The 23291-nt window shown below is 53.4% G+C and overlaps 2 protein-coding genes across 3 annotated transcripts in view; both read left to right on the plus strand.

Moving 5' to 3' along the window:
* Positions 1 to 45: 45 nt before the first annotated feature.
* EBI3 (Epstein-Barr virus induced 3) lies at positions 46 to 3444 on the plus strand. Of its 2 annotated transcripts, XM_080382322.1 has the most exons (8): positions 46 to 310; positions 824 to 884; positions 996 to 1127; positions 1714 to 1938; positions 2031 to 2148; positions 2256 to 2428; positions 2726 to 2889; positions 3007 to 3301. In XM_080382322.1, exons 3-8 carry the CDS (start codon positions 1034 to 1036, stop codon positions 3157 to 3159), a joined length of 927 nt encoding a protein of 308 aa, XP_080238448.1. In that variant the 5' UTR covers positions 46 to 310; positions 824 to 884; positions 996 to 1033; the 3' UTR covers positions 3160 to 3301. The 2 variants fall into 2 exon arrangements, with proteins under 2 accessions (XP_080238448.1, XP_080238447.1); XM_080382321.1 differs by lacking the exons at positions 824 to 884; positions 2256 to 2428 and having other exon boundaries at positions 3007 to 3444.
* Positions 3445 to 4409: 965 nt separating this feature from the next.
* LOC308061783 (fibrillin-2-like) overlaps positions 4410 to 23291 on the plus strand; it is a 146834-nt gene continuing 127952 nt past the window's right edge. Inside the window, exon 1 of the mRNA XM_080382221.1 lies at positions 4410 to 5328. The gene's annotated coding sequence lies outside the window, so the exon portion shown is untranslated. The remainder of the gene's footprint in view (positions 5329 to 23291) is intronic.

The raw sequence follows: 23291 nt of genomic DNA on the forward strand, positions 1-23291 counted from the left end.
GTGCTGGGGAGGGTGGCAGAGCTGGGGACAGTAGGGGATCGGTGCCATCATCTCCTTCAGCCCTGATGTCCCCAAGTGGGAGTGGGTGACCATGAAGGAAGGGGGTGGTGGTGTGGGAAGGGTTGGAACTGCTTTCCTGCGGCCCCATGGCCCCATGCACAGGGGATCCCTGTGGAGCCACGCTGGGCGGTGGGTCCCCACTGGGGACGGTGTTTCCTGCGTGAGGAAGTGGGCTGAGGCCGGCCGGGGCTGCAGCTTCCCGCACCGGCAGTGACAGAGCCTCTGGTCCCAGATGCCTGGCCCTGCTGTGGTGAGCGTGACGGGGGACAGGGCTCCCTGTGGGGCTGGGGGCAGGGGGGGTGTCAGGGGCTAGGGATGACCCCACAGCACCTGGCTGGGGGGCAGTGGAGGGAGCCTTTTGTCCGTGATAGGGGGAAAGTGAGGCTTGTCCCCCCACGGGCTCAGCCAGCCCGTAGCCAAGGTGGGCGATGCCAAGAGCAGGATCCATCCCTGTGGTGCTGGGCTTGTTCACAGTGGGGACCTCAGCTCAGCCCCCAGGCTGGGTTTTGGGAGCCTCTGTGAGGGACAGTCCCTCCCCAGATGCCCTGGGTGGTGGGGGCCATCCGAGTGTGCTGCCCCTTCCCTGCTCGAGGCCCAGCGTGACCCAAAGCCCCGATTCCTGGCATGGGGCCACGGGGGTGGCTGCGGGTCCCCCATGGGGAGCCCCGGTCACATGGGGTGCGTTCGGTCCTGCCTCTGCCCCCTCCTCCTTCCTGGCAGCAGGATTCGGCCACTGCGGTGAGAACCCATCCCCTGTCCCCAGGTTGTGCGGCAAGGCCAGAAGGGAAACTGAGGCACAGCACTGTGAGGTGGCCTGGAGACAGGTTTGAACCCCTGGCTTTATGGCGATGTCCCCGAATCACCTGGGGACCTGTGGCCATGGTGTCCCTGCTGTCGTCTGCCCTGGGGTTTGACCGTCCTGCCTGTCCCCACAGGTCCCTGGAACTGGGCAGCTCCGCTGTGTCTCCCGGACATGAAGTGGCTTTGGGTGGTGGCTTTTGTGGCACCCACCTGCACCGTTCCCTACAACGGCACGGCAGGCAGCCCTGGGGACAATGGGGACAGAGGTATGGGGGCATGCGGGACTGGGGACAGAGGGACTGGGGCAGCTGGGATGGAGGTACAGGGGGACCTGGGGGGATGGGTGGGCTGGGGACAGAGGTATGGGGCCATGGGGGACAGGTGGTAGAGGGACCGTGGGTCTGGAATGGTGGGATCTGGGGTGATTGGAGACAGAAGGGCTGGGCAGACTGGGCTTACTGGGGATGGAGATAGAGTGAGCAGGGATGGAGGTGTAGGGGAAAAGAGAGACTGGGGACACTGAGGGGACTGAGGACAGAATTACAGGGCATCTAAGGGTAGACGTATAGGGAGACTGGAGGGAGGGGACATGGGGGGACTGGTGATGGAGGAATAGGGACAACGGGGGTCTGGGGACATCAGGGGACCAAGGTCAGAGGCAGGGGGGCTGGGGGCATTGGGGAGGGAGGGGCACTGGGGTGCTGGGAACAGAGCTGGGGGGCCCAGACCTTTCCTGAACCAGCGTCACCCCCTGCCATGACGTGTCCCCTTGACCCCTCTGCCAGGGCCTGCAGTGGGGCACTGGGGGGGTGCGCTGGGGGTGCAGCCCATGCCCACTGCCACGTCCCCCAGGCCGCTGCGCCCTGCAGCATGGCACCCTGGGCACCCTGGTGCTGCTGCGGTGCCCGGCTGCAGCGGGGGGGCCGGCTGAGTGGCGCCGGGGCAGGACTGTCCTGGGAACGTACCCTGCACCGGGGCTGGCCCTCCCCAACGCCAGCCTGGCCCACGAGGGCCACTACAGCTGCCACCACCCTGACACCGGCGAGACTTGGGCCACTGTCTGCCTGCAGCTGGGCTGTGAGTGATCCTGGCCCCACCGTGGCCCCTGCTGCTGGCTGGGGGTCCCCTGGGGGGACGAGCAGTGGGGTGATGGCTGTCCCCTGCCCCAGATCCCCCTGCACTGCCTGCCGTCGAGTGCTGGGCCATCAGCTACCCGCAGGCAGTGAACTGCTCCTGGGTCCTGGCCCCTGAGCCACTGCTGGAAACCCACTTTGTGGCCACGTACAGGTCAGTGTGAGGCCCTGGGGTCCTGGTCAAGCCCCTCCATGATGGCGTTGCAGTGGGGCTGCGGGCAGGGCAGCCCCCCTCGCAGCAGCCCCCCCTATGCCCCCCAGGCATGGTGTGGGGGGGGCCACAGAGACGGGCGAGTGCGTCCGCACGGGGCCACAGAGCTGCTCCTTCGGGGACTTGCAGATGTTCTCCCTCACCCCCTACGTGGTGAATGTGACGGCCATGAACCCCCTGGGCTCTGCCTCCAGACTCCTGCCCTTCCTCCTGGAGAACATCAGTGAGTGCTGCTGGGAGGGGCCGGGATGCCCAGGTCCCCGCAGACCCCTGCACTCACCGCTCCCCAGCAGCGAGCCGGAGGCTGAGCCAGCCCTGGGGCTTCCTTTGGGCCTTTCCCCTCCGGCTCCCTCCCCTGCCTGGGATGCGGAAACATCAGGGCGGTGTGCTGGGTCTCAGGCCACCTCTGCAGCCTGGATTTCCTATGGGGCCGGCGGACACAGTGTCACTGTCTCCAGCGGTCCCGTGCCATGTCTCCCAGCCAGCACCTCACACCTTCGTTGTCTCCCTGCTTCGTTAGTAAAGCCAGACCCCCCCGAGGACCTGCGGGTCTCACCCATCCCCGGGGAGACCAAGAAGCTGCTGCTGGAGTGGAGCCCGCCAGGGTCTTGGCCCTTCCCACAGTACTTCCCACTGAAGTATCGCATCCGCTATGCCCAGGAGGGTGGCTCTGTCACCAAAATGGTACTGCCCGCACCCCCACCCTCCCACACGGGGTAAACTGAGGCACAGCTGCGGGGTGCACCCTTGAGCAAGGCTGTGTCCTGGCCCCCCAGCACATGGCTGCCCCTTTACCCCTAGATCGGGCCATACGAGCAGACATCATACACCCTGATGGGAGTGCCACCCAGGACCCTCCACCACATCCAGGTGGCTGCCAAGGACTTCACAGACTCTGGGGAGTTCAGCGCCTGGAGCCTGCCAGCCTCGGGGATGCCCTGGGTAGAGCCATGAGAGGCAGAGCAGGGCCAGCGTCCCCTTCCCTGTCACCCAAACTGGGAACAAGAAAACTCCTGAACAGCAGTGTAGCATTAAGATGCAGGTATTCCTTTACTGTAGTGCTGGATGCACGGGGCATCCCATCAGTTCTGGTGGCACCCCCAACCTCCTGCTCTCCCTTGTCCCACCGAGGGACGCCACATGCCCCGGCCACTCTGTGTCCCCGTGCCCCCAGCAGTGTGGTACCACCAGTACTGGAGGGACCCACCAGAAAAAGGCAATAAACCAGCTTGAGGCTCAGATCTCGTCCTGTTTTTGTGATGTTCTCCATGGAGCAGCGGAGCTGCCCCGGGACGGTCCCACTGCTGCCTGTGAGGCCAGACGGGGCCAGGCCAGCCCTGGGCACGGGCACAGGGACGGGCACTGGCTCTGACAAAGCCCCCAGCACCTCAGCTGGTCCATGTCCATATCCAAGTTATACCAGGGGAGGTTTAGATGGGATATCAGGAAAAATTTCTTCATGGCCCAGGGCGGTGGTGGCGTCACCATCCCTGGGGGTGTTTAAAAATAAGTAGATGCAGTGCTTGGAGATGTGGTTTAGCGGTGGCCTTGGCAGTGCTGGGTTAACAGCTGGCCTCAAGGATCTTAAAGGTCTTTTCCAGCCCAAACGATCTCCTGATTCTATGACCGATCTCCTGATTCTATGACCGGTCCCTGAGGAGGCTCCAGAGCAGGGGGCGGTTTGCCCCCCACAAGGTCTTGGCTGGTCTCTGTAGCCTCAGCTGGTCCCTGTGACCCTGCCATGGCCCAGCCTGCCCCCCCCAGGCCTGCGTGGTTCCCGTGGCCGCTCTCCAGGGTTCCAGGGCGGCCCCAGGGGGTTCCAAGCAGGGCCCGGCCCTCGCCCCGGAACCACCTGTCACCACGGGCGGGCCCTCGACGGCGGCACGGCTCCCTGACGGACGGCAGAGACAGCCAGTGAGAGGCGAGGATCCGCCGGGCCGCGGCCCGTCTTACCAATGATTGGCGCAGGAGGGCGGGGCTGTCTGCCGGAAGTGGCGGGTCGCGGCTGAGGGGGCTGTGCCGCCATGTCGGAGCGGGAGGTGTTGGGTGTGATGACCAGGGTACTCTGGTCGCTGCGGGGCGGGTACGGAGGGCGGGGGTCCCAGATCACCGTGGAGGGGACCCTAGGCTGGGGGAGTCTTCAGCGCTTCCCAGGTTGGAGGCGTACCCGGTGGCTCTGGGGGGTCCCCAGGCTGAGGTGGGCCTTGAGGGGGAGTCCGAGGGCGGGAGAGTGGCTGAGGGGTGTGGGGAGCCTCAGGCCGATCGTGGGCTGCGGGGTGCCTGGCAGGGGCTGCCTGGGCAAGCAGATTAGGTCTTGAAAGTGATGCGAGGGCTGAGGGGGGCTCGGGCTAAGGGCAGGAGGCAGGCAGAGGCCGCTGCCTGGGCCAGACAGGCAGTGCCCGCAGCGTGCTGGGCCCCTGGAAGCGTACCGGGCTGGCTGGGGTACTGGGCTGGCTGGGGCACGCAGGCTCCTGCTGGGTGGAACTGCTGCCTCAGGCTGGAAAGGCAAGCGGGAGCCTCACTGACACGCTTCACACTCCTCTGGTACATACAGGTCCCTGCCCCATCCCTGCAGAAACATTCTCTACCAGACTTCGGCCCTGCTAAGCCACAAACTGAAACTCCTCAAGCACCAGCAGTTCGTGGTGCAGGTGATGGCCCTGGCCCTGCTCAGCCTGCGGTAAGAGGGGCTGTGCTGGTCAGAAGGAAGTGGCTGTAGGGGCGGAGAGGTTGCTTGGGAATCATTTAGTCTCCGTATGCTGCAGGTGAGCTGCTGCCAGCAGCCATTAGAGGTCACACAGACCAGAAGAAAAAGGGTGAGGGAGGGGGAGGTGATGCTGCGGGTGTTTTTGGGTTTGTTTGAAGAGTAGGTACTGAATCTCCAAAGGAGAGAAGAACCATTGCTCAGAACCTGGGCTCACACAGCCCAAAAATCACTTGGACTTTTATTGGTCTGTTTGTTCTTTTCTTTTGATGTGTTACGGACTTCTTTCTAGGTGCAAGATGCGTGGTGAATACACCTCTAGGCATAAGAAATGGCCGTAAGGAGACTGCTTGGAACGAGACGTACTTGGGACCTCCCATCTTCTGCTTCGGTGGTGCCTGGCAGAGGTCACTTTCAAGGTGAAGTATTTGCTGTTTTGCAGGGAGCTGCAGGACCTCTGCTGAGCACTGGGATCTGTCAGTACCTAGTGGGAAGGGGGTGTCCTAGCAAAGCCTGAGCCTGAGCTTGGGGGGTTTGGTGTCTCTTCCCTTTTTGTAGCAATTCATGGTGCTAAAAGGTGTCTCACCCACCCATGGGCAGGGAGCAGCAGCAGCAGCAGCTGGAGGAGAATGAAGGGGCGTGGGTATGGGTCTGCCCTGGGATGTGGGTGAAATTGGGAGATGTCCACCTGGAGCTACAGAAGTGGCGGTGGGATGGCCAGAGCTGAATTTTGCAATACAATGACATTGCTGTCATGCATTTTCCATAGTTCTCGACAACATCTTGTAAGCAGAGAAATTCCTGGAGGAAAAGGAGAAGACGATGCAGAAGGAGAGGGAAAAGGAGGAAACAATCCCTGGCAAAACATCCCCAGGGCGCTGTGGAGGGCAACAGGGCCCTGCCCGCTCCCCTTCAAACCAGGGAGCACTGGAGGGCACAGTGGCTTTGCCTGGACCTCAGCTGAGCCTGGCCCCAGCCCCGGGGGTCTGTGGGGCAGCAGGACACTTGCAGACCCCAAGCCCCGGGGGTCTGTGGGACAGCACGACACTTGCAGACCCCAAGCCCCGGGGGTGTGTGGGGCAGCAGGACACTTGCAGACCCCAGCCCCGGGGGTGTGTGGGGCAGCAGGACACTTGCAGACCCCAGCCCCGGGGGTGTGTGGGGCAGCAGGACACTTGCAGACCCCAGCCCCGGGGGTGTGTGGGGCAGCAGGACACTTGCAGACCCAAGCCCCGGGGGTCTGTGGAGGCAGCAGGACACTTGCAGACCCCAGCCCCGGGGGTCTGTGGAGGCAGCAGGACACTTGCAGACCCCAGCCCCAGCTCTAGGGGTCTGTGGAGGCAGCAGGACACTTGCAGACCCCGGCGCCGAGGGTGCTTACAGGTCGCTGCCGCCAGGCGGCGCTGCTCGCACATGCGCATGGCCAGGCTCGCGCTGCCGCCGCTTCCCGCCGCTCGCACGCGGGCTGGCTGCCGGCGCTCCGCGCCCTCCGGCGGGGCGGGGCTGGCGCGCGGGCGGGAGGGGGCGCGCACGCGCAGGTCGGGGCCCTGTGCGCGGGCTGTGGCCGCACGGCGCTGAGCTGCGCGGAGCCGCGTAGTCTTTGCCATAACCCCCTCTGGACGGCTCTCGTCCTCTCAGATTCCCTCCCGAGGCCTTCCGTTTTTTCTATGAGCCTTTTCCTCTCTGCCCCCCTCAGGACCTTCCTCCTTGCCTCACAGGGCCTGTCGAGTGCCTCCTTGGTGCCCCACAGCCATCTTTTAACCCTTTAGAGCCCTCTTGTTCCCTCAGAGCCCCTCCCAAGTCTTCCATTTTGTACCTGGGTGCAGTTTTGGTGCCCTGTGTTCCCTCGGCTGACCGCTCCGTCTCTTGCCCGGTGGTGGGCTCAGACCCCACCCTGAGCTCCGAGCTCCCCCAGCCAGGGCAGGTGAGGGCTTTGGTCCTGCCCACTGCTGCGTGGGAGGCCCTGGCTGGGCTCTGTGTCCGACCTGGGCTCTGGTGAGGCTGTGGGACACATGAGGGTGCAGATGAGGCGGCAGAGCCCTGCAGGCACCTTCCCCCCAGCGCAGCCCTTTTCCAGGGTGCTCAAGAGGCCCTGCTGGTGTCCCATGTTGCCCAGGGCTTGTACCGGGCTTTGGCAGGGCACAGGCATGGCTCTGCTTCCCTCCAGTGAGCCCCAGGGCCTTTACTGGGCTGTGCTGGTACCTGCAAGGAGCCCTGCTTCAGAATTCCCTGGGTCCTTTTGTTTAGCCAAAGCGAGGACAGGGCTCTCCTGCCCTCCAGAGAGCCCTGGGGCTTTCGCCAGGCTTTGCCAGGGCCCACAAGGAGCTGTGCTTCTCTCCAGAGTCCTCAGAGCCCTTGGCCAGGCATTGCCAGGGCCCAGGCAGAGCTCTGCTGCCTCCAGGATGCCTTAGGGCTTTATCCAGGCTTTCCTGGGGCCCGGGCAGAGCCCTGCTGCCCTCCAGAGAGCACCGAGACTTCACTTGGCTTTGCAAAGGCCCAGGCTTGGCCCTGCTGTCACCTGCTGTTCCTTGAGACATCCTGGGGTGCATGAGGAGGAGCGTGGCCAGCAGGTTGAGGGAGGTGATCCTGCCCCTCTGCTCTGCCCTGGTGAGGCTGCATTGGGAGTGCTGTGTCCAGTGCTGGGCTGCCCGGTTCCAGAGAGACCGGGAGCTACTGGCAGAGGCTGTGAAGATGATGAGAGTGCTGGAGCATCTCCCTGAGGAGGAAAGGCTGAGGGAGCTGGGGCTGCTCAGCTGCAGAAGAGGAGGCTGAGAGGCGACCTTGTTAATGCCTACAGATGCCTTAAGGGCGAGTGCTAAGAGGCTGGGGCCAGGCTCTTCTCGGTGGTGCCCAGTGGCAGAACAAGGGGCAACGGGCACAAAGTGCAGCACAAGAAGTTCCACCTGAATATGAGGAAGAACCTCTTTACCCTGAGGGTGATGGAGCGCCGGGACAGGCTGCCGGGAGAGGCTGTGGCGTCTCCTTCTCTGGGGACATTCACAACCCGCCTGGACGCGGCTCTGTGCAGCCTGCGCTGGGGGACCCTGCTGGAGCAGGGGTCGGGCTGGGTGGGCTCCGCCGGTCCCTTCCCACCCCGACTGTGCTGTGATTCATTGGGCTTTGCCAGGCTTCTCACAGGGTCCTGCTGCCCTCCAGAGAGCACCGGGGCCGTTGCCAGGCTTGCCAGGACCCTGCTGCCCTCCAGATTTCCTCGGCACCTTCGCCAGCCTTCGGAGGGGCCCGGGCAGTGTCCCTCTGCCCCTCGGAGAGCCCCAGCCTTCCCCGGGCTTTGCCTGGGCCCGGGCAGTGCTACCTGCCCTTCAAGGGCGTTTTGGGAAAGGGCTCGTTCAGCTCATGCAGTGAAGTTCCGTCTTGCTCCAGCTGATGGCACGATTGGGAGCACGTAGAGCAGAGATTTTTCCCAGGAAAATAGACCAAGTCCCAGTTCTCCCGCTCTAGTATTTGATATTGTACTGTGTGGGTCTCAGCCTCACACCACGCCAGTATTCCCACCAATAATGAGTTCAGAGAAGAGCCTGTTTCTTATAAAATGAGAAAATAAATAGAAGCCAGGCCAAGTCACTAGGTCAGAGATGAGACGAGAGTTATCTGCAGGACAAGCAACCAGCAGTTTGCGGCTGTAAAGGACGTCCAGCCATAGGAGTGGGCTCCCACCAGCAGGAGTTAATGGTATGTCAGTCCACAGGAGAGTTTCCTTCCATAGGACATGTGTGTTTGAGGCAATAATCCCTCCAGGGTTTCAGCTCCTTCTGTGTCTGACTTACAGCTGTGTAACCTTCCAAACACAGCAAAGGCATTTTTCTCTGGGAAAATGTCAGCTCCCTTTGGCCTCACGCTGACAATTGGCCATTGTGTGTCCATTCGGTGATCTAAAACGTGCTAAAAGAGACTCCAAACTGACGGGGCTGAACTCCTGGGTTTTCCTGGTGCAATTGTGTAAGCCAGCCAGCCTTTGAGCTAATATTGTGGTATATGGAGTCAGATTGGGTCTCTGACATGGGAAATCTGTGCAGTTTAGAGCAGCTAGCAGGTCAGTAATGCGTGTAGGTTAGGAATGCATGTTTACAAGGTCTGGCAATGAAAAAAATTGGTTATATGTATGGGGACAAAAGTCCACCTGATTTTCTTTGCATTTTGTAGGTTCTGCTGTTTGAGCAAGAAAAAAATTATTTACATTACTTATTTCAGGGAGGCAGAGTTGCTTTATATTTAAAAGCCCCGACCAATTATTTTTCTTCCTGGCTCCATCACCTGCATCAGTGTACGACCTTAGGAAGGACATCAGCTTTGCTGCAAAATTTCTGTATATTTAGGGTGGCAGTAATAACTGATACCTCATAGGATGCTGGAGTGGAACTAGTTAATATTCAGAAATATCTTTAAGCTTTTTGTTGATTGAGATCTTAAAGCCATTGCTTGCAATGCAATGCAAGGTTTGCATTCTAAAATCAGTTTAAAGCTGCATAAATTCCACATTCTTTCTAAAATATGATGGGATATCAATGAGGGCTTTTGCAGGATGGTTCCTGTCGTCTGAACATCATGTGTAGTTTTTGTTTGTTTTCTCTTCATACCTTCTTAATAAGAAATCTTTGAATTTGGATTCTGATTAAAAAATGTCCTTGGCAGGGCAGTTTTTATTGTTGCCTGGCAGCTCTCAAAACTTTCACAGATGTTTCTCCATCATTTACATTGAGATTCTATTTCTGCAGTTTTCTCTGTAACTGAAATACACCACTTGATTAATCTCCTTATGGAAGCTGAGTTTTTGGACTACAAGACAGCGACCTGAGGCAATCGGAGTGTGCTCGGTTATGGTATCTCCGTAGCTGGAATGGTAGCTCTTGGGACATGAGAACATATGCAACTACAAGACCAGCCCTCTTAGTCAATGAAACCATGGACCAAAGTTTCGTGAGGTCCTTCTCCAGCAGGTACAGGTGATCTCTGAGCATGTTGTGGAAGGGATCTGCATGAAGGGAATCACTAGGGTCACAGTGACAGTGCACGTGCTTTTTCACTCCTGTGTCATGATGTGATTTAGCTGGCGTTTTGTGTGCCAGCAGCACAGCTGGTGGCAGGCAGGGAGTGTGTGGCTAAAATGATTTGGTAAGAAAGGAGCCTGCATACCCTGACTTTCCGGGGTGGAGAGCTTGGCAGTCCTCAGATAGATCCTTTCCAGCTTGGGTTTTTCTTTCTCTTTGGCCTCAGGAGAAGGGGCCTGCTGGGGAGCTGCCCTTTACAAACCTTGTCTCTATCTTCTTGCACCTTCACAAGGCTCCTGTGTTTAGTCTGGGGCTTTCTGTAACTTAGCAGCATTAGGTGACTTAACAATTACAGTAACCTGCAAGAATGCCTGACTGAAAACCCCTCTGTGCCAGGCAGAGGGGCTCCACTGGGGAGGCGAGTAGGTTCACGATGTTGTACCCTCCCTCTTCTCCTTTTACAGCACTTCTAAGTCTAATAAAAGCTGCTGATTCATGTTTAATGGATAACGTTGGTTACTAACAAGCTCACCTCCCTCTTAAAAAGCCAACGTTGGCCTCAGGAGGTCTAATTTAGGAAGCACATGTAAGGCAAGGGTGTCCTGCAAGGGCCTCTGGGGTGGAAGCCATGCCATGCAGTACTCCAGGCTGGTTGGCTGCCAGAGCTCAGTGTTTCTATCCACCAGCCAAGCTGCCAGAGGCTCTCCTTAAGCTCTGCACCACCTGAGTGTTGTGGAGGACAGACTCATCCCTACAACCAGCATTAATTCTTCCTCAGTGGTGCAGGGACTCCCTGATGGCAGCAGCTGGCAGCAGGCACTGGTAGTGAAACAGGCTGGACAGAAAGGCTCAAGCCCAGGCCTTGTGCTACAGGGATGTTGTGGTGTGGCTCTGGTACAATGTCAGCTCACCCTGTGCAGTCTGGTCCGCTGGGTCTGCAGTCTCCTTCTTTTGTGGGTCCTCCATCCTCTTGCCTCAGGTGGCTTTCTCCAGGCACTGGTACTGACCTGAGGGACCAGTGGATTCTGCGTTAGTTCCCATTTGTCCTTTGCCATGGGGCTGAGTTACCACCTGCTTTTTCTGAAAGGTTTTGCTAGAGGATGGCATAGTGCTCCAGAGCTCAGATCCTTGGTCCCTTGTTGTCAAACTGTTCCAGCAGAGGCAAGGATGTATTTCGCTGGAGCAAAGCACAAAGTGGCTATTAAAATAAAGAGGGGAAAGGCCTTTTTCCAAATGTGTGGCAATGTTTGGATGTGGAAAGGTCTGGTACAGAGAAATCTGTTTTCCCAGCAATGACATTTGCTTTCAGTGATGTTTCCTATAAGGCACCATCTTCCTCCTCAAAGTGGTGAGTGATGCTGGAGGACATGTGCACTATTATATTTAGTAATATGGAGAAAACTGAAGTGTTAATATGGTCATACCACTGGTATCATGCAAGCGTGTATGGGCAGATCAGTGAAGATCACCAGTGTATGTCGGTGTGGGCTTACGGTCGCTGTCCGTAGCTGCTTGCACTCTGAGCCATCTCAGGTTTTGGGTGCTCACGGCATCCTCCCTGAACACCACATAAATTTTAAACCTGCCATTTCCACTCTACAGTAAGGAAAAGGAATCCCCCCATGGCCTGTTGTTTGTGTGAGTGATGAGTCTGTGTCAGAACACCACAAAAGCATGACATCTGTACCTGTGAATGCTCCTGTGGTGTGAGTGACATGAAGCTAGAGGGGATCTTGGGTGTCCGGAGACAGTCAGGAGACATGAAAACAGACAGCTTCACCCTGTTCAATATGGTCTTCTTTAAACTATGTTTTTACTTCAGATTTGGGCTGCCAATAACTCATTCAAACAATGATCTAATGCCTATGTGAATGTTTGTAAAACCTCACTGCTCTGGCAGTTTGAGCGTTTGCCAAAAAGCAATCACATGTAATTAGGGAGAAGGAATTTGAATATACTGGCCTTTCAATGCAGCATATTTTCCAGTTGTGTTTGTGCCATTTTAACTATCTGATTAACTGGGGTTGTGCTCCATGTTGGGGTTTGTGTGACTTGGTCTTCAAAGGAACCTTCTCTGTAGACAGCACTGTGAAAAACCTGTCTAAAACCTGCCTGGGATGTGGCTATGAGATACCTGTGCTGGTATCCCAGCGGCATCACTGGCTTGAGTTTTGAGGGAAGGAAGTATATAAGGAACTCCTTGTATACTTCCAAGAACCATGGCAGCCCCAGGGAGGGAATAGACAGAGGCTAGACTGTGATCAATTGATGGCCATACCCTTCCCGGGAAGAACTTTGTTCATGTCTGAAAGCGCAATGGAGTAAAAGCTTTTCAGTCAAGCAGGATAATCAGCATCACACCCATGTGACAGTCAGAAATGGCTCGGCCACATTTCCTTGCATTCAGTGCTGGCCCCTGGTTACTGCTGCTTTTCCTCGGTCAGTCACAGAAGGAAGGGGAGGGAGCCTGGCACAGCCAGTGCCCCAAATGGTCTTCCAGGTTCTCCACCTTCCAGTGTTTCCTGCTGTGTAGAAGGTTCTTGAGGAGGCTTTTCAGGGATGTTGAGCCCTGAATGAGCCCTGGGAGCGTCCAAATCTCATCGCTTTCCAAGGGAACCCCCAGGAACACCCTTCCCCTCTGACACTGTTGTACTGTTCCTTGCATCCATTCCCTCACCCTGCTGTTCAGGAGTTCTTTTGCCAGGAGAAGGGAGGGAGGCAGCCACACAGCTTGACAAGGTCCCTGTAGGACTGGCAAAGTAGAACTGTTGGTAGAATCATAGAATAGTTTGGGTTGGAAGGGATCTTTAAAGGTGATCCAGTCCAACCCCTGGTAAATGGGCACTGCTCACGCAAAGAGATGTTCCCAGCTCGGGGAAATGGGAGCCCGGCCAGGACAACAGATACGAGGAGCCCCTGAGAAGAAGGAAAGAGGTACCCTTTGCCCACAGGGGCTCAAAACGCCAGTCTTCACACTCTCACCTTGTACCTGAAGCCCCAAAAGATGTTTCCAAGCAAGCTGGGAATTTTGACATGGAAAGTTTGATGAGAAAACTGTCCTGGAAATTCCCTTTACTCCCTTGTCTAGTTCTGGAGTTCCCAGGTCAGTGATACATGAGATATCCCAGTCTTAGCTAGGCACCTTGGGTGTGGATGGACACTCTGTAAGTAGAAATGAGTGCCTCTGGAGGGGTCTGAATGCACTAGAGAATTAATCTGATTGCTAATTGCTTTATATTGACTGCAAGTTGTGGCCAGGTGGGATCTGATTTACAGTTGTATGAAATTTAGGAAAAGGAACACTGCAAGATGATGTGAAGGAGACTGGCTGAGGGGAAATGAAGGGCTGGTGTGATGCTACCAGGCAGTGCTAAAACAGAGTAGATGGACAGGGAGCAAGCCAAAGCATCTGCAATACTCCAGGAACTGAGGGTCCTGGGAGTGTTTTGCTTTCTGTACAATTAGGCGGTGGAAAATATAGGAAAGACGGGAACCCCCTGGAAGTGATCAGAGCAAGGAGTTGTCCTTCTACCCAAGTGGAGAGCTGTGACAGATGTGCTTTCCATAGAGAGTGCTGTAATGAAGCATTACGATTGCTCTGAAGTGACTCTCAGCACATTCAGTGCGTTTTACAGCACACTAGTATTCATCTATTCCTGTATAACCTCCTGCAGTGGGACTAATAATCAAGGATCCTGACTCTAAACCAGTGACTCCCCTGGGGATGTGTCTGGGACAAGACTTATTCTGGGGTCTTTGAAGTGGGCAGTAATGTGGAAACAGTGACACCAGTGCAGTTCCCATGAACTAGGGGGTCTCCCATGTGGGCATGGGTGTGGAGCTCTTCAGCCAAAAAAGGGTGAAAAATGAATCATAACACCTTTGGGGAGAGGTCAGTCTTCCCATGATGTGTTTGTTTAGGGCTCGGCTGTTACTGCGATGCTGCTGCCACTGCAGGAGGGAAAAACCCGCAGCAGCGGCACAGTATGTGGTGGCCAGAGCTTGTAAAAGGGGAGATGAAGGGCACAAGGAAGGCTCCTCCAGTCACACAAAGAAGGACAGCAGAGGGGCACTTTCCACAGTTCTGCAAGGACATTTATGGACAGCAAGTTGCAGACTGGGGAGATAGCAGCTCCCCTAAACCCTTTTGTCCTTACTGCCATCCCCAGCCCTTGCTGATGGTGTGGCAAAATCCTGCTCTGTCCCACGGGGTCTGGAGATGGCAGCAAGAGCCAGAAGCTGTACAGCCATGAGCCTTTCCTAGAGCAGCGCCTACAGCCCCCTTCTTACTACCGATGCCTGCCCAGGTCCAGTGAGTCTCACCTGAGTGCTTTGCTCCCTCCCAGCCATGCTTACTCCTAGACAGCAGCTTTCCCATGTCCTCGTTCTTGCGCTGCCCATTCCAGTTGCCTCCTCTGCACCTCCAGATTTCTTGGGAGAGGGTTGGCTGCTCCTTCAAGTACAGAGAGCAGTAGGTGAGAAGGACACCACAGCTCTCCGGGCAGGGTGCACACCCACCAGAGCCCAGGTGGAGGTGGTGGCCAGAGTCCAGACCACCAGTGACAGAGCTGGGGACAGGCTCACCTTGGACATAATTCAGGCAGGACGGAGCCGAAATGGAGCTCCTGGTCCAGGGGCCCCAGGCGAGGCTGGTTGGGGGCCATTAAGTCCTATTAGTGCACTCAAGCCCCTGACAGAAAGGCATTGGTCACACAAACGGGATGTGGCCTTAAGCAAAGGCCATTTCTGCGCTGCTGGCTTCCACCAGAGCTTTGCAGCCCAGACTCAGAGACTTTAAGATCTGCTTTTCATGTGTCTCTCCTGAAAGAAGGACTGGGATGATTCCAGACTCCAGCAAACCGTTCTGACCCATCACCCAGTGCTGGCAGGTTACTTTTGTTGGAACAAACTCCATCTCTTGCCTCTCTACAGTGCTTCTAGCCCAGACATCCTCCTCTGCTCTTGCTGCCAGCATTGTAATGAAAAATGGCTCTTCTATTATGTCTGCTTCCATTTGAATCCCTCTAGGAAAGATCTCGTGTTCTCCAGCTCTTTGCTGCTGAAATTAGCACTGGCATCCTGCAGGATTTCAGGGCTTGACTCTTGCATCGAGCAGTGGGAAGAGTTACTGAGGCTGCAGAGACAAGACGCATTTGAGAGCCAAGTGTCCGAAAGTACACGCTTAATAATAACACAGTGAAATGGAGGTGCTCCGGGAAGGCGGCAAAATGATCTTGCGAAGGAGGAAAAAAAAAAAGTGTTCTTGGGGGCTTGTACAGTCCTGCAAGGGTTAAGCTGTGGCACAGCATTTGGGACAGCTGCAGAATGCTGGAGTGGGCACTGGGATTGGAACCAGAATGACAGTTTTAGGTCACTCACAAAGCTTTCTAATTACGCTCTTTTGGAAAAAAAAATGGTGTGTTTTATTCTGTAAGTGCTGAACATTCCACAATTGCTGTGTTTAATAAATACAGCGGGGGCTCCTAGGAGACTGAATGGGGCTGAATGAATGAAGTATGTGAGACATCTGAAACCTATTAGTTGGAGCAAACTGTTAGAGAGGCAGGAATTCTTCTCTTTTAAAAAATATTTATACATTTTACTTTAATGTCAGGCCAACATCTTATTTGGGGTTATGTTCCAGTGGAAGGAAAGGTGTGTCGAGGGGAAATGCAGGGGGAGGGGAGGTACATTTTTGGTTCAGTCCCAAAAGGAGCAGGAGGGCTGTGTGGCTTTAGTAGCATACTTTCCTTTCAGAATTGAACCCAGCACATGGAAACATAAGGCGACATTGCCCCAGCCTCGACGGGAGCTGAATGTCTTGGGACTCAGTTCATTTTGATGTGCATTTTGGGGAGTAACTGGGCTCATCAGACCTGGAGCCCCTTGCCTGGGGCACCAGGAGAACTCTGCAGCCCTCACAAGATTAGGTTTATGGATGCCATGAGACTTAGCTTGTTTAATCTGGTTTTGATATTTAGAGAGGAATTAGAGTGCACAGCCAGCGTCTTCTCCAACACATGGACAGCTCCATGAAGTCAGACCGGTGTCCAGCACCAGCAAGAATGACGCCACATCCCTTCCTGCTCTGTTCAGCACTCTGACGCAAGGTTTCCACCCAGGCTTTTCCTTCTAGCGCAGAAATTAGCTCATCGACTTGTTAAAACACAGAAAAATAGGGAAGATGGATGGGTAGAGCACAGAATGTTCCACCAGAGAATAAGCATAGCTGACAGCTCTTTAGGACCCACTTCACCTGCACAGATGTCTCTGGAAAGGAGTTCAGCAGAGAAATAGTTGACAACACCCAGATTCAGTCTGGACATATTTTGAGCTGAACTTTCCCTTCTGTAGTGCCAGCCTTTGTTGCTTAGAGACCAGAGACACCCTTGAGAAGCAGTGGAAAGGGGCAAGGACCCCACTCATCTCTGCCTGCTCTTTCACCCATGTGTGCTGACCATGTCCGCCAGCAGACGAAGGGAGCCCAACGAGCTGACAGACTTCCTTGGCTTTTTGGGGGCACAGCTGCAGGGCTGGCTCTGCTCCTCTAAGGTGGCTCCACAGCTATGCGTGGCCTGGCCTCAGACCTGGGCTTTGTCTGCTCTAATGGTCCTGCTTATGATTTGCTCTCTTTTCACCACCTACCAAGTCACTGATCTCTCCTCCACTCCCACCTTCTTTCTCCTCTTCTAAGATGAGGATAATCATAGAATCATTTAGGTTGGAAAAGACCCATAAGATCAATGTGAAATACACAGAGTCCAAGGAGCCCTAAGGAGGGTAAGGGTCTTCTTTCTGCATACCATCACCCATCTTCCAAAGAGAGCTGGAAACCCAGTAAGACCACACGGTATGACTGTCCCCCCCCACAGGAGCTCTGATCCTTCAGCATGTCAGAAGCAACAGGAACGATTGCCCTCAGAGCCAAGTTTTGGCTGTCCACAAGCACTGCAGGCTGTGTGAGTTTCTAGCTCCCAGCAGTCGGTATCCTCCTCCAATCTGCAGTTGGGGCTGGGATCTGGGGACCCTGCTTTGTAGTTAGAGTCAGCTGTTCCTCACAGAGCCCTTTCTAGAGTTCTCAAGGGGCCGTATTTTCTTAGGTTTGGGTTCTGTGATCACAGCTGGGAGGACAGGCAATGTGGGGATGTGGGTGCTTAAGAGTCAGCTAAGGAATGAGTGGAGTGGATGGTGCCAGGACGTCTCCAAATTTAGGCTGAATTTCCTGCTGGAGGTTGTGGTTAGGGACTGATACCTGCACAAACTGGGGGCAAGTCTCCCAGCCTCTGGTGCTTCACTTTTCGTGAACCGTTCCGTGAACTGTTGTGATCTCTAAGACATGGAGTGACATTTGAGCTCACTTCTCTTTGTGCAGAAACTCTGGATCAAAGCTAATGATGGTGTCGGAAAGGTCCGTATTATGCAGTGTTTTCCGGCTGATAAGGGATATGTAAATTATTCCAGCTTTTTTTGTGTTTCCTGGTGTTCTTTATTTGTCCCAATTTTATTACATGAGACACACATTCATACTTAGATCCAACTTCTTCGTTTCAGGCTTCCTGAGTGTAAAAAGTAAAGTTTTAGGATACTAAAAAATTGCAAATGTCTTCTATTATCCTTCTAATCTTCCAAAATCTATTAGATTGTAGGATATCTCCCCACTGCATAGGAAACAGATGTTCTTCTTTCAGAGGGGACTTGCAGGAGGCATCATTATGTTTGTTTAGTTTAGAGTGTCTTGGAGATGTGATCGTTCTTTGAGATCACAAATTGCTGCAACCTTCTGTATGTGAGCTAGGATCTGGTTGAATTTAGAGTGGTGCCGTTAATTAATTTCTGTTGAGTTTCTTTTTGCCATTAGTAACCAGCCCTTAGCCAAGACTTTGGAAGATAATTTCTGAGCAGTTTTTGATTGCATCTGTTAGTCAACGTAGAGGTGAATGCTCTAAAAACATGACTGGGGCATTGGACGAAGCTACTATATTTCCTATAGTAAGGAAATAGTGTAACCTACAGATTCAGAGAGTCCATGAATGGATTTAACTGTTTCTAGAGCTGTAGTGGGTGAGGCACTGAGGAGACACTGTATTTCATCCCTCTGATTGCACTTCTTCTGTGGCATCTGTTCACCGCCAGTAGGAGGACCTTGGTGGATTTCAGTGTGGCCATTTTTGTGTACCTGTAACTCTTGGGTTTTCAGATCTCTGTTTTTTGGGTGTTTCCCACCCCCCCCCCCCCCCCCCCCTTTTTTTTTACGAGGTTCAAACAAAATTGTGTTTTCACTAAAGACACCAAGTCTTTAGTGCCAGTGCTATTTCCAAAATGCCTTTATTTTCCTCCAGATTGGAGGTTCAGAGTGTGTGTTCGTCTGTGTATATGTGTGGATGGTGGCTGCATTTCAGAATTTCCAAGACTGTTATAGCTTTTACTTTTTTTCCAAGCAAGTTAGTCAAATATGAGTTCTCCCTCCTGAAAGATCTGTACTCCACTTGAAACAGAGGTCTCCCTATACAAGAGAGGCTGAATAAAAGCTTCTGTCACTGGAGGAGATTATTTAAGGGTTAGACCAAAGCAGAACAACCTAACAACAAACACAGAGAGGGGATGCAGCGTTGTTTTATATGTTGGACAGATTTTTCCACCCTGAATATGTGTTGATGGGAGTGCCAGTGACAAACACTTTGGAAAAAGTGCCTTAAGTGTGAGCCAAGAATTTCCTTCAGCAGCCTTCTGCTAAGGTGTACAATATATCATGACCTTAGCCTTGCTCATACATATTTCTGAAGGTGTGTCTCATCCGAGCCTCTTGGGAGCACCATTTCCTCATCTTGTAGGACTGGCTGGACACGTTACCCTGCAGCCTCCCACCCTGCAGCTGGCCTTCGAGGAGGGCTGGAAGCAGCTGGAAACAGGTCGTTAGGGGGTGAAGTGACCCATGTAACATGATGAAGATGAGCTGGAGCCTAGATATTAAATGGAGCAGCCCTGTCAGGTGCTGAGCAATTGCTGAATTAAACACAACTCTGTTTAATTAGAAGCAACTTAGAGCAGTGCTCTAGGTCAGGAAAGGCAATGGATAGAAGCGTTGCCAGAACTGCAGTCTAGGGACTGCGAAGGATGATGGCAGGGAATTTAAGCGATGGCTTGAGCCTCAGACACAGTGACTGCTGGAGGTCATCTAACAAAGTCAATAAGATCAGTACAAAGGAGACTCCTCAGTGGACGTGAAGGGTTTGAAAGGGGGGGCAGCACTCTCGTTTACATGATCGGTAAACCCAGTATAGTAGCGTATGACACCAAAAGTATTAGTGACTCAAAGTCAATAGCAGATGGGTCATGCTGTGGCTGACAGTGCCAAAGTACAGCATTTGCAAATGGGTGAGAACTGTAATGGTTTGTTGACTTTGGGGTATGCAGGTGTGCACCGCATGGCTCACGGGCAGGGGGATTAGCAGAGTGACTTTTTGTAAGGAAAATGTAACGGTGGAAACTGCATGGACCATCAGCTTGAGAGCAAACCCAACACTTGTTAACCTTAGGTTGTGTTGATACCAGAACCAGTGATGTTAGAAGTGAAAGAAAGGCCACAGTCACAGTGAAATCCAGCCTTACAGAGATGACCTTATCCCCATCCCCCAAATCAGGCCACTTTAAAAATTTGACCTGTTAAGAGATTAGAAGTGCAGCCGGGCACTCAGTGTTTTAGAAATTCCAGCGTAAGCGAAGAACCAAGCAGGGCTCATGGCTGGTTATCGCATACACCTTGGTGCTGGGTAAGCAGTGCTCAGCAATAACTAAAACATTGATGTGTTATTGACGCTGTTTTAGTCACAAATCCAAACCAACATCATATGAGCTATTATGAAGAAAATTAACTTTATCCCAGACAGAACCAGTACGAGTAGTCAAGTCAAAAGATGACCTTGAGCTGAGGCAGAAGCCAGGCAACACTTCAGGCAGAAGAGAGACGTTGCTCATGTCATCACTTCTTCCAGTTCTGACAGCTACTTTGTCAGTAGTGGCCAACTGGTGGTTTCTGGCAGTCATGGCCACACAGCTAGTAGCTACTTTCAGGTTTATTTTCATAGGGATATTCTTGGTCAGTGGGCATGACTTACCCAGTTTTCCTGGACTCCAGCTTCTCCCATTTCTCTGGCGTGCCTTAGCTGTTCTGAATGCAGTGGGGGTTTTGTGTTTCTCATGTGTTCTTAGTACCGCCTCCATGGGTCAGCCTGAGTTTGATTCCAGCCCTTCCTTCTAGGGAATAACTGAGTCTGTCAGCACGGTAGCTGGAAAAGATAATTTGCATCAGAATAAATAGCCCAAAAGCTGGCATAAGCTTTGACCAGAAATGGCAGCGTTCTTGGGCTGTGAAAAACTTCTGCTCGCTCGCTGTGCAAATAGCAGATTCAGGCTCCCTTGCTGCTTAGTTTTGTCTGAACACAAAGGCTAAATACCATGAGAATGGTTTGTTTTATTCCAACTTGCCGGAAACCAGAGATTCCTGGGAGATTTCCAAACCAGTTGCTAAACCCGACTGGATTTTGGTTGCTCTATTGCATATGAACCTGAAATTCTCGAGATCCTCTGATCCCTCCAGCAGTGTGATCGTCCCAGCTCCCTCTCCTGGCATCACACGGACCCATTCACAATTGCTCTGTGTTCACGCCTTTAATGTCTTTCATATCCATCTCCCAGTAGCTAGGTATTTCTTTGGTTTCTCTCTGAGGCTATGAACCATATCAAACATTATAATAAAGTGGAGAGAGATGACTCCCAGTGCATTTTGTCTCTTCTAAGCTTTTACTCTGTGAATGGAGGGAATTAAACTGCTTTGTCAGGGTGGTTTTTGTGGGCCCTATATTCCCTCATGTTCTTTTAAAGTCTCCGTTGCTTTGTTAAGGGTAGCTGCAGTTATCAGGTTATCTAATACACTCTGCTTCTGCCCAGGGCCATGGTTATCACCGGCTGGTAAATCTTCTCGTTGCCTTATAGGCAGGGTTGGCAGAGGTGCCTAGAGCTAATACTGGAAATTTCCCATCCGCTGACTTAAGGAAAGCGCGGGAGACAGTGCAGTGTCTGAGGGTAAACTGCCTGCCAGGGCCTGCTCCAGTGGAAGCTGAAATCTGATGCAGTAATACAAGAGGTGTGGAAGCGGCAAAGGAAGTGAGAGATTGACCCTATAATAGTTTTTCACCATCTCGTAGCACTTTGGATAGATGCAACAAGTCCTTCTGCACTCCAGCCTGGCACAGAACATGTTTCCTACCTGCCGGTTTTCTACTACTGCAGCACCATCTACCAGTGTGTTGACGGAGCAACTGAAGTGCAGAACTCACCTCCATGGGCCAGGTTGTGATTTATATTTGTCATGCTTCTCGAATTCCCGATATATGCAACAGGATGTGTTCTCCTTGTGTGAATTATTAAAGGCAGGGTTATTTTAAACTGAAGTCAAGGTGGATGAGGAACAGCCCATCTCGATCGTGTGCGTGCACCACCGCAGCGTTTGTGTAGTGTAATTGCAAGGTGGTGATACCTGCAGCTGCTGCTCCTTGAGCCATGGCAGGCTGTTCTCTTCCTGAGCTGTGAAGGCACTGCCTGTGCATCACTTCCAAGCTGGTTTGCCATGGTGCAGTGGCCTGCTGGAAAAAAAGCAGGACTTCTGTGTTTTCTCCCCAGCACGGAGGGAGAAGTGCTTAGACTAACTCCAGCAGATCCAAACGAGTGGAGTGGGGAAGTGGCCAAGAGCTTGGATGCAGTCCTGGGCTCTGAGTGGAGCGCAGCCCTGAGCTCAGCGCCATGGCAGCTCTCCACATGGAACGTGATGGCTTTAGAGAACTGCACCTCTGCGATCCTCAGTTCCAGGAATGTTCTAGGAAGTGGGCAGAATCCTACTGGTTTTGGTGAAAGCTGGAAAAGCCTGATTTCCCCTTGAGATTGCCTGTGGTCTCTCAGAATGCCAGTGTGGCATGGCACCCATGATGTCTGGATGATGTTTAGGGCTAGGAGACACACCGCTCCTCATTTAACCTGTGTGCTTTCCTCTGTCCCCTTCCCTCTCATTCAGCCAAGCCTCTTTCCCTGCAGCGGGCAGAAAACAGGCTTTTCTAGTTAATACCAAAATAAACATAGTACTGTCCAACATGGGAGGGAAGAGGGAAGGGGGAGAGCATGGGGCTCAGCAGTAAAAGGAGCACAGTAGGAGCGGGCTGCGTATCCCAGCCTAGCGAGTGCTGGAGGTGATGCGGCACAGCAAAATAGCAAAGGAGTCAGCAGCGCTGGGATGGGACCTGAGTCCTTTCCTAGCTCCTACAGCCTGAGGAGTGTTTATTGAGGGATTTCTCTCCCTTTTTACTTGGGCAGACACACTATATGATCGGTGCTGAGCATGTGGGGTTTGTTCCAGGACACTTCTTTTTAGTGATGGGGAAAACATAAGCAATTACAGCAGATTAATTTCCCTGCTTACGAACAAGACAATGTAACAGGAATAAAACAGGAAGCAGAAAAAGAGGCTGGTGGGATTGAAGGGTCTTGCAGAGGATGCATGCAGTGGAATGGCAGCATGCAGAAATCTCCAAGAATATTCTAGGCATCTGAATATTCTCTCTGCGTTAGTCCAGGTTTCATCCACCCACTGGGAAAGATTAAAATCCTGCTGTTATATTTACTTTTTGCTTAATTTGATTCCTTTCCCCAAGCAATATATATACATAAATAAATGGTTTGAAAAGTGCATTCAGCCTTTACTATGAACAAGTAACCCATGATCCTCTCCAGGCTCCTGGCAGAGCTGGTTCAGACAGTCCCGAAGCACTGGGATTAGATCTAGCTTCAGTTTTCCTTCTTTCTTTCTGTTGGTCGCCCATGCTCATTCACTTCACCAGGCAGCTGGAATCCCAGGCACACGGTAAGAGGCTGCTATTAAATCAGAAATGGCAAGGAGGGGTGCTGGGGGATCTGTAACCAGGCACATGCCAGGCTCTCCGCACCCTGCATGTGCCCTCTTCTGCTGTGCTGGTGTGAAAATTGCCTTTTCACCTTTGTAAAGCTGCTGGGCCTCTGTCCCACAGTCCTGCTCCACGCAGTATGTTTTCTTCTTTTGGTCTTTACCTGAAAATTCTTGTCTAATCTCAACCCAGAAAGACAGTATTTTGTGGTCCAGTGTTAAAAGCAACAGCAATTAATAAAGCATTTCAGAAAACCTGGCTTTTCTGGGGTTCCACCCCTCCAGCCATGGATGCTTTAGCCCTCAGGCAGGATTCCTGGGATGTCTTCACAAATTGGCCTCGTGGCCCTGCCTGGAAGGAGGTCTGCCTGTTTACACTCTGCTGTAGACCAGGGTCCATGCAGGCTGGATTGTATTTGGTGGGGCT

Source organism: Falco punctatus (genome assembly GCF_963210335.1).
Source record: "Falco punctatus genome assembly, chromosome: 4".
Lineage (NCBI taxonomy): Eukaryota > Metazoa > Chordata > Aves > Falconiformes > Falconidae > Falco > Falco punctatus.

Coding starts and splice junctions, on each gene's coding strand:
- EBI3 (XM_080382321.1), top strand. CDS start 1,034: ATGAAGTGGCTTTGGGTGGTGGCTTTTGTGGCACCCACCTGCACCGTT. Junction 1,939..2,030: donor TGTCTGCCTGCAGCTGGGCT/GTGAGTGATCCT, acceptor CCCCTGCCCCAG/ATCCCCCTGCACTGCCTGCC. Junction 2,890..3,006: donor GTGGCTCTGTCACCAAAATG/GTACTGCCCGCA, acceptor CTTTACCCCTAG/ATCGGGCCATACGAGCAGAC.